The sequence below is a fragment of the Hibiscus syriacus genome, unplaced genomic scaffold (assembly GCF_006381635.1).
Source record: "Hibiscus syriacus cultivar Baekdansim isolate YM2019G1 unplaced genomic scaffold, ASM638163v2 tig00111356_pilon, whole genome shotgun sequence".
Taxonomy (NCBI): domain Eukaryota; kingdom Viridiplantae; phylum Streptophyta; class Magnoliopsida; order Malvales; family Malvaceae; genus Hibiscus; species Hibiscus syriacus.
This window is the reverse complement of record NW_024063068.1, coordinates 770,261-781,514: the sequence shown is the minus strand read 5'-3', so window position 1 is coordinate 781,514 and position 11,254 is coordinate 770,261. Positions and strand designations below refer to the sequence as shown.

The 11,254-nt window shown below is 35.4% G+C and overlaps 1 protein-coding gene across 1 annotated transcript; it reads left to right on the top strand.

Moving 5' to 3' along the window:
• Positions 1-1,244: 1,244 nt before the first annotated feature.
• Positions 1,245-4,682, top strand: LOC120159293 (CMP-sialic acid transporter 3-like). Its single transcript, XM_039169921.1, has 8 exons — positions 1,245-1,265; positions 1,297-1,413; positions 2,384-2,440; positions 3,389-3,466; positions 3,559-3,603; positions 3,954-4,013; positions 4,159-4,281; positions 4,593-4,682. The coding sequence occupies exons 1-8, from the start codon at positions 1,245-1,247 to the stop codon at positions 4,680-4,682; spliced, it is 591 nt and encodes a 196-aa protein (XP_039025852.1).
• Positions 4,683-11,254: the final 6,572 nt, after the last annotated feature.

Below are 11,254 nucleotides of genomic sequence, written 5' to 3'. Positions count from 1 at the left end.
AAAGACCTCAAATGTACTTCAAGATTTTGAAAGTCTTTGCATGAGGCATTGGGTACTCGACTAAACTTTAGTACAACTTTTCATCCCCAGATAGATGGGCAGTTAGAGAGAGCTATTAAGATACTGGAGGATATGCTTAGGGCATGTGTGATTGAATTTAAGGAATCGTGGGAAAGGTATTTACCTTTAGCAGAATTTGCGTATAATAATAGTTATCAATCCAGTATTAAGATGGCCCCGTATGAAGCTCTATATGGGAGAAAATGCAGAACGCCATTAAATTGGTTTGAATTGAAAGATCGGGAATTGGTTGGTCCAGATTTGATGAAAGATATGGAGGATAAAGTGAAGATTATTCAGAGTAATCTAAAGATAGCCTCAGATCGACAGAAGTCCTATGTGGATTTGAAAAGAAAAGAAATAGAATACTTGGAGGGAGACAAAGTATTTTTTTAGAGTATCGCCTTGGAAAAAGGTCACTACAAGAAAATATACCTTTAATGACACACGAACGATGACACACACTAATTTATGACTTGCAAAACATGTGTCATAAAAAAATATCATGTTTTTTAAAATCTAAATGATTTATGACTTACAATAATGTGTTTCATATTTAATAGTCATAATCCAAAAAAAATTACAAAAACACGAAGTATAGTTTTAATTGTTTTTCATCTTTAGGAGTCTTATTCTAATTTCTCCCCCCATTATTTTCATCCTTTCCCGCTTCTTCCCCTCGATAATTATCAGTTCACGCCGCTTCTTTCACAAGTATTCCTCGTTCTTTATTCCACCATTCAATTTGGGTTTCTGGTCTTAGGACTTATTATGTTACATTCCTGTGAATTTGAGATCTCTCAAGATCTACAGCCTCTCTCGCCTTTCGCTTCCCGTAACTCTACTCAGGTAATTTCCCCCATTTTCTACTCCCAATTCTGAGATTGCCGCCTTAAATGATCTTTTTGTTATTTGAGAGAATGAGAATTGATTATATGTTTTTGATATATTGTTAGTTTGGTTAGTTAGGTGCAGGCGCTGGCGGGGATGATAGAATGCAGTGTTTGCCATTCAAAAATAGCACCGCCCGGTTCTAAAACCATTTCGAGGGCTTACGATACGCATCGTAGCTATGTATCCTCCAAAAATCATCTCCTCAATGTTCTTTTGGTCGGTGGGGACTGCATTTTGGTCGGTTTTCAGGTAAATTATTTGTTTCTAACCATCAAATTTAAATCGGTAATATGAATCTGGGATTTCTTTGCGTTCTAACACCATACGTTTATATTATTGCAGCCTATATTAGTTTATATATCAAAGGTGAATGGTGGTTTCGAGTTTAGTCCCATTAGCGTTAACTTTCTTACTGAGTTGGCTAAAGTTATTTTCGCCATTATTATGCTCTTGTTCCAGGTACCTTTTTAGCATTTTATTAACTGTCAATTAGAATAGTAATGGGCTTATACCATTTACCTAAAGTGGAGTTCAAGAACTCAACAAAAAGGTTTATATGCTTGTCATGTGTTAGTTTAGCTATAATCATGTTATAACATATGCCTAAAGTGGTGTCCAATGAGGAACTCTCTTGTCCCCATGGAGTTGTATTCTCAATCAAGTCATAGTTGTACCTGTTGAATTTAAGATTAAATTATCTTTTTATACTAGGTTAGATAGACCAAAGAAATCTTAAATGTCTCTCTATTACAACTTATCAAAATAATTTGGGAAAATAGAGCTCCAGTGTACCCAATATAAGATGCCCTTATACAGCGCAATTGTTGAATTTGGTTTCCGTGAACAAAGCAAAGTGCTTATATGGTATAAAGGTGTCAGAAGCACCATAAGATAGTATCCATATCCCACTAAACTCGGTCCTCACTTTTAACTATTCAATCTAAATTGCTTCATGTATGAAAAATGTTAAAAATATCTTTGTTCGTGAAACTTGAGAAGTATAAGAGAGGGGGTGTTACAAAATTCATCAATTATTTTTGTAAATTGTTTTGTATCTGATTCATAAATTAATTTTAGTGGGGATATCCTGACATGCTGGAACAAGTAGATAATGTTCATTTCCATGTATTATCTGATATTCTGGAAGTGTAAGAGATCAGCTGCATTAGTTCTGGAAGTTAGAGAGGATTGCTAAAGTAAATTTACTTTTTCTCATGGCCTACAGTGTTAGGAAAAGTTACTAAGCCTAGCCTGTAGAAGCTCAATGGGCTTGCTATTAGTTCCAGCCGTAACAGGAACAATTGCATTTCAAAGATTAATGGAAATCCTATCCCATTGATTATTATTCTAAATGCTATTTCAGATTCTTTTTACTAAGTTCTTCATTAGGTTTTAACTGTCGTACTTATTTAACTCTCTCTTTCTGAAGGCTCGGAATAAGAAAGTTGGGGAGAAATCTCTCCTCTCAATTTCTTCGTTAGTGCAGGTAAGAACTTTACTTCCACAAATTTATGATTATAATTGCAATTCTATTTAGTTCTGTATCACTAATTTGACTATTGATTCTTGAGTTGATTGTTTTATGATACATTCCAATAGCTTTTGATAAAAAATGAAAAACTTGTAGACTATTCTAAGAGGCAACCATTGGGCTAATTAGAGGTTTGAATGTTAGTTTCATTACGTTTCTTCTACTGGTAGGCGATGATTTTGTCTGGGATGCTAAACTGTGAGACTGGTCAAGAAGCTGACTTAACCATGTATGCTCTGTGGTAGATAACAATAACAATTGGCATACCAACATGGTTATTCATTGTGATCTTAGTTTACACTTTAAAGATATTTTGAGTCTTAAAGGGGGATAAATTAGAAGAATTTCAATTATTAAGATGCCATGCTGAAAGTAGAGATAAAACAAATCAGTGAAATGTTTTAGTTTCACATACCTGTGGATTTTTTATTGATTTTCTTGGTCTTGTACAGTAAATTTGGTCAGACACGGTGTTATGCAATCTGCAACTTTAATGAGACTAATGGTAGATGAGTGAAGATACATTGTTAGCATTCTTTTATTTTTGAGGGGCATTCTCTTTATTTTTCCTTTGGTTTATTAATAGTTGATATAATTTAACTCTCTATTCATATTATGGGGTTTTTAAAAAAGATGCTTCCAATTAAGTATCTTATTCGGCTGATAAAAATATGTTTGGATTGCATTCTGTAAACTAATATATCTGTGCAAATATCAGTGTGGTGTCATTTTGATCAAGTAAAACCGTCTTAATGTGACATGAAGTCTTTTTGGAACTTTTATCTCATTTGCCCCTTTTTATCTGCAAATTATTGTTTTGCACTGAATCTACTTCTCTGAAAGTAATATATCAACATGTTTTTGACCTCAAGGTGTCTTTTCCTTTGCTATAAAATTTTACAGGCTGCTCGAAATAATGCACTTCTTGCAGTTTCAACTCTACTTTACGCTATTAACAATTACCTAAAGTTCATCATGCAGGTGGTGTCTTTAGCTAAAGTCTTTTTAATATTCTTTCACTTTTTTCCTTGAAGTAATTGTTTTCTAATATTTATGCCATTATTCCCCTGCAGCTTTATTTCAATCCTGCTACTGTGAAGATGCTTAGTAACCTAAAGGTAGAATAATACATTTTGTTTAATGATTGTTTAAATGGTATATGTTCTAATCAATCTCCTTTTTGCTCTAAATAAATGCATTTTGGGTTAGTTTATGCTTTAAAACCATTTCCATTTGATTATTCGTCATGTGTTTGTTACAACCACAATCAATGAGTGCGATGAATCCTAAATAGAATTAGTTTAGGACTCATTCTATCTAGAAGTTTAATGTATTGGTGAAAGCTAACTTTATACTACTGTTAACCATGGGAAAATTTAGAGTACTATACACATGATCATGCCTTTTCTTTTGGTTTTCCTGTGAGAATTCTTAGTGAATCTGTTTCAGTACTGTCCAACTTATGCAGGTTTTGGTAATAGCTATCTTGTTAAAGATGATCATGAAGCGGCGGTTTTCTATTATTCAAGTTAGTTTGAAAAGAAAGATTTTTCTCCTTGAACTATATCATGGTCAATTATCCAAAAACTAATCAAATATGTAAGCATTTGGACTGGTTAATTGGTTATAGTTTATCCATATTGCATGTGTGGTGTAAATCTATGTTTGTAAAGTGGGAGGCTTTTGCCTTGTTGCTCATTGGAATTATCATAAACCAGTTGCGGTCTTTTCCAGAGGGTACAACTTCACTTGGTGTTCCGATTGCAACAGGCGCATACTTGTACACTCTTATATTTGTAAGTTGTTAAAATAGTTGCTGTACTTAATTGATGTGACAACTTTTTGAACTATCTCTTTCAAAGGGTCAAGTTGCCTTCTCTGCATAATGAAGTTTCTTAATTAAGGAGGATCCTAATTTGTTGAATTACTACCATTTGTCTTGCTCCGTGTTTTCATATCTTAATGTCGTGCTATAGGCTACAAACTACTTATACGATATGGAGCTTATTATGTACTGGTTGTGCAAAATTTTGACATCTTTGTTTTATTTTGCTTACCTTTTGTTGATATTGTTTTTGCATCCTCATTTTTGTTGTTGTCAATACAGGTTTGGCAACATTGTCGATTTGCACATATCTGTGGCTTTTATCCAGATGCTCAAAGCTCTAAGTATGTGGAAACAAAGTGCATTATTTGATTACATCCAACGAAATCACTCTATAATTGTAATGATTGGCTAATTATGTTTGCAATATTATAGTGCCAGTGGAACATTTTTCATGGGTGTCATGTGTATATATTGTATGCAAATGGATTGCTTATATATAATATGATATATATATTTAGTATTATAAGGCATTAAATGTGATTTAGTTTGATTATTTGTCAACCTAATATATATATATATATATATATATATATATATATATATATATATATATAATTTACGAAATACAATCACGACACACGAATGTGTGTCATCTTCATTTATGACGGGGGCTTCAATAACACACAATGTAAGTCATACATGCGTGTCATTAATTTATGACACACAAATGTGTGTCATCTTTATTTATGACGGAGGCTTGACGCTCAATGAACGTCATAAATGAGCGTTATAAATGTGTGTCATAAATGCGCATCATAGATTTATGACACACATTTGCGCGTCATCTGAAATTCATGTCGGTGGCTTCAATGACAGGTAATTGTGTGTCATCCGTACCCATAAATGACGCGCAATGAGTGTCATTAAAGGTGTTTTTTTTTTCTAGTAGTGGGTGTTACGTTTTGGGCGAAAAGAAAAGTTGAGTCCGAGGTTCATTGGATCGTATGAGATATTAAAAAGGGTTGGACCCGTAGCTTATCAGTTAGCTTTACCTCCGGATATGGACAAGATCCATAATGTTTTTCATGTATCGATGCGTAGGAGGTACAAATTAGATCCCTCGCATGTTATTACTCCTGAAGAAATAGAGATCCGACCAAATTTGACTTATGAGGAAGAACCAGTTCGGATCTTGGCTAAGAAAACCAAGGAATTGCGTAACAAACGGATTCCATTAGTTAAAGTGCTTTGGTCAGTTTCCACATCTCTTTGATTCAGGTACTTCTTTAAAATTCGAGGATGAATTTTCAAAAAGGGGAGAATTGTAATGTCCCAATTGTTGAATTAAGGACTTTATTGAAAGTATTTTAAAATATGGGGATTTATTCGATTATATGATAAAAGATTAGAATTAGTAGGATCAATAGTTAGACTAAATTGTGACTATGGATTATTAAAAGGGTATTTTAGTCTTTTGTATGAAAGAGGAGTTAAAATGTATTTTAATAAGGTATTAAATAAAGGGAAAAAGGGGAGTTAGGTTACACAAAAGCTTTTGTTCTTTCCTTTCTTTTTCCCTGTAGAAAGCTCCTTTCCCTAGCTCAAAGGTAAGATTTCATATGGATAATTTATCATTTCGTTTTTGGTTGGTTATTGAAGCTTTGAGCATGATAGAAGCTTAAAGAGGGATTTAATAAGATTAAAACTAAGAAATGGAGAAAATATTAGAGATTTTAGAAATTGGTTTTTAAATGATATATTAGTCTATTGGTTTTTATTGAGGTTTATTGGTAGATTTGACTTGCCAATGAGGTAAATGAGAGATTAGAAGTATTAGATGGGATAAAGAACATATTAGAAAAAGTGGTTTGATTCTTAGAATTGAATGTTCTTGAACGATTTTAGATGTTTTAAGAGGTTAAATGAAGGAATGTTACTATGGATAGTTAAGGAAGAGTTTAATAGTATTGTATGGGGTAATTATAACGAGAATTGACCACATTGGGATGATAATCGAGTTGAAAACTGGAAATTTTGGGCAAGGGTATCAATACTGCTAAGAACAGTATCGATACTATAGGCTCAAATGAGATAAATTAGACGAGTAGTATCGATACTGATTCAATCAGTATTGATACCTATGAGGTAGTATTGATACCATAAAAAATGTATCAATACCTAGAAATATCGAATCTAATTTTGGTATCGATACCAGTAGGGGTATCAGTACCATAGTAGGGTAGTATCAGTACCATGGTAAGGGTATCAATACCTGGAAACATCGAACCTATTTTTGATATCGATACCCAAAGGGAGTATCAACACCATAGTATAGAAATATCGATACTAGGGTAGTAATAACGATACTATGTAGACAGATATGTTAAAAATAGGCTGATATTGGTATAGAAAGTTAATGATATGTTATTTTGAGTATTGTTTAAGTACAATGGTTAGAAAATATTCTAACATTGAGTATGGTATATGTCTTTATGGATTGCTTGAGTAGATTGGAACCAAGCTCCTGAAACAAGCAAAACTAAGGGCAAAGATAAAGTACCAGAGTAATAAGCCCTACTACCTTTTGGACACATAGCAAGGATAGTCAGGTGAGTGCATTTATTTATATAGTAAGGGTTATGATGATATGTTGTTAAAATATATATATTTAATCGATATATCAATACTATGTGTACTTGTCCAGTCTATATGAGTACTATATATGGTGCGGAATTATGTGCAATTATATACAATCGAATAAGTAATACAATGATAAGTGAGTATCGTCTCCACTGGGATTGGAGTAAATTGATAAGTTCGGTCAAATAACTTTACTTTGTCACCTAAGTAAAGTTAGTAATGGTATGTACAAATGATAATTTTGTGGTAAATTGAAATGGATGTTGTGGAAGTGGAATGATGGAAGTATGGTAGAAAATGGATATGTCGTGGCAAATTAGATTGAAATGTCTTGGCAAATTAAATTGTGTTGAATGTAAACAAATGGAAATGTTAAGGCAAAATGAAATATAAATATGGGATTTAATTGATAGGACTTTGTCTTTCTCACATGACAAGCTACTATAGGAATGAGTGATAGAAGTCACTTAGGAAAATCTAAGTCTACTTCTCAGAATGGTCTTACTTCCATGCCTTATCTGCCCGATAGAGTTTACTAGGGTGCCCTATGCTATCTCTAGTAAGGGACTTGACAAATTGAAGATGCCCTGGCAAAACAGGTTGCGTAAGCCCCTGCAGTGATCCTATTAATCCAGATAACAGGATATGTCTCGACAATACCTTTTTGCGACAGTATTAACATCTAACATATCGCTCATGCACAACTCCTTTTAGTCGAATGAAATCCTAGCCTTATCTCTAAGGTGGATTAGGCCTAGTTACTATCTATAACTCCTTGCTTATGCAGTTCCTCCTTAGTTTCTCTCGAACACTAATGATATACTACCTAGATATTCTCTCGAACCCTAAGTAATATCCTAAGGAATGACTACTCTCGTAGCTCTTACAACCTTAAGGCACTAAGATCCATAAACAAAATAGATTGTAACATAGAAAAACAACCATTCATTGAAATAAAAATTAAATATCCAAAATGAACTCCCACCAAATAGGATTAGTTCATAGTGGGGCTCTAAATAAGTAAGCACAAAGTAAGTTAATCCATTCCTTACAACCCAAATGATAAAATATGAAAGTAAAGAGCAAAGGGAAGGAGGAAAAGCCTTCGACGTGCACTATCGGAGCTTCCATCGGCCACCACAAACTGTCCCAGCGAACTAGCTCACCTCAGACACCTAGAACGCCACTCCCTCAAGCTTGTCAAAGGAAAAATACCACATCAAATAGGATCGACGAAGAAAGGAGAGATATTTTCCCTTTGACTTTTTAAGCTCAAAACAGTGTGGAACCAAAGTCTTTTTCATTGTGGCTTCATCCTCTATTTATAGGGGAATATTAACCCTAAAACTTGGTATTATAATTCCTAGGATACACCAAACCATGCTTAATTCACGTGAGGATCGGGCAGAGCTGACAGTGGTCCAAATGGGCAGCTGACATTGATCCAGCCTGGGTGGCTGGTTGAGTACTAGACATGATCCCGCTGTAGAAACTCAAAGACAGATAGGACCAGTAGCAGGGCGGCTTGGTTCAGTAGGATCAGTTGTAGCAGCACTGATCCCCTCCAGGCGGATCCTCGATGTGGATTTCTCGCTTACGATTAGAGGTCACGTGAAAGTAGAGACATTTGACTTCAAAAATATCTTCTTTCAGTTTGTTCACTCTTGAAATACCAATCTAACTCGGCATTTTTATTATGCTCAGCAGTCTCCTTATGTCACGACATTTCCCTTTCTCTTTTCCTTACTCTCAATTCCTCCACATCACCAAACAAACACCTTTCCCATAAAGCAACACTGATTACAAAATAAAATGTTACGGCAAACAGAATTCCACCACATGAAACTATATGCTCCTAAATGCATCTATATGGTCCTAAATGGGCTCTTAGACATTCAATAACTTAAGTGAAAATGTCCCAAAATGTGACCTTTTTATGGAGTTATCATACCGCCAAACTTAAGTTATTGTTTGTCCTTAAGCAATGGATAGTATTAAGCAAAATAAAAATACCATGGCAAGTTCAGAAGCAGAATAGTTATATGGGATACAATTTCAGCCCTCAACATTTGGCTTCAATATGCTAGACCAGTTTGAGAAATCAAGTATCGTCTCCTAGAGCAAGATTCTTTGTATGGATGTGTGCGTGTTTGTATCCAGTCCATGCTTAACAAACCTAAAAATTTTCTAAGCAAGCATTCTTAATTTTCCACGACATTTACAAATTTTTACTCCCACCTTGTTTTCTTTTCCTTCATTAATTCTGCTACTAGGGGAGTTAGCTCATCACACCTACCATCCCACACTCTAGGTGAAAGGGAGCATACCTTCCACCCACGAGCTAGTCAGGTAGAGTCATCCCGTGACTACTTTCATTCACTCATATGCCATGGCATAATGGAGTATCCCTCTACAGATATGCCGAAGCATTTATTCACAACATCAATTTTTTTATGGTGGGTTTCATAATTCAAAGTTTTATGCCAAGGGTTTCAAAGAAGCAAGTCCTAGAGTTGGTTCTATCATCCTCAACCAGTCATATGCATTCTATCCTAGCCATAAAGAATTCTTCATCATCAGGCATCCTTAATTAATTCCAGAAAACTATTCAAACACTTACTAATGTCATGGTATATTCAGTATACTAATACTATCATGCAATGATTTGAGACCCTACCTCTCCTAAACTTGAGAGAAGCATTGTCCTCAATGCTAAAATAAAAACTAAGTAAATCTAAACTACGTGCTATGAAATGCAATGCAATGCAAGGTACCTCGACTTTATGCTTGTGGTGGTGCGGTGGTCATGCGACATGTGTGCTTGCATAGTTGTATGGGGCTGGAGTGTTCAGAGTCGGATGTTGGAGCAGCTGGGGGAGTGCTGGGGCCTTATGGGATCGGGGTGAATTGAGTTTCCTCACATTAAGACACCTTTTTCAAATGGCATCAACTCCTGTGTAAAGGGAATTACTACGGCATTTTTGATTGTGATGCATCGTGTGGCTCCGTGGGCTGCGGTGGTGCTGTCAGGGTTAGTATTTGGAGCTCAATCTTATGTTGCTCAGTTGTGGGCACGGTGTTGATTCGGTCAACATCTTTCAGATTCTCCTCATTAACTGGTTGGGGAGCATCTGCTGATACCGTGGCATCCATAGAGGCAGACAACAATGTATCAAGGACGATTGAGAGATCAAGAGCTATATGCGGAAGGAGCTCCTTGAAGGTTGTTTCCACAACCTTCTCTTTTTGCTTGACATAGGTAATGAAGATCATTAGGTTACTGGTCAGATTGGCCAGTTAATCTTAGGTTTGCTTGGCCAGAAGTGTTGCAATTTGTCGTGGCATTTGTGCATATGGGTGGACATCATCAGCAATGTCATCATTTGTGCAAACACCAATTGGGTATTCTTTCTAAGTTTGGGGTGTGTGCTTTCCGAAACATCTCAAATTATTATGGCATTTTTGTCTCTTTCGATTGGAGCACCAGTGTAGACCAGAATGCCCCACACATATAGTAGTTCTTCCATCAAAATAGTTTGCCCTGACATTTTATGTCTTTCACATCTGAATTGTAGGACCTTTGTAGTATTCCTCTCTTCTTCAAAGTGCTCTTTTCTTGAAGCTGAATGGTAGTGGAATAAGATCTCTTTTTGCTCTTTTTTTCTGTGGCAACTTGAAATCATTTGGGTAGCAAATTCGTTGGAGAGGTCGAGGTCATCCCTATGCCAGTAGCCACCATCATGTATGACCTTGTTCTTTCCTAGGCTAGTTAAGTAAGGAAGCAAAATAAAACTAACGAGAAAATTAACAATGTTAGCATGCCACAAAATTGTCATGGCAAATAATAATTTCTCATTAGGGAATTTTTCCTTAATCTCCATTTCATTCCTTAATTCTTTTATAATTTCTAGCCTAGATGGATGATCAATCACTTGGGGTTTAGGATGAGTGAGTTCAATATAATCCAAAGGTTTAAATTTCATACCTGATCTAGCTATGGGTAAGCTAGACTGACTCATCTCCTTTGGAATATCCTAGAGCTCCTCTTTATCTTCTTCATCAAGCTTCAAGTGATTATTAGTGTATAAAAATTTGTTGCGACAAAATTCTACAGCTTTCCTTTGGTCATCAACTTCTATTATTGGGGGATTTTCTATTGTCGTTGTAAATTTTTCTTGTCTTCATTGGCTGCACTCATCAAACCCTCATCATTGTTTTGCAGCGATTGTGAATCTTCATGCACCTTCGGATCTTCGTGCACAATCTCATGATCGGGCTCTCCGAGTGTTACCCCCCCAAAC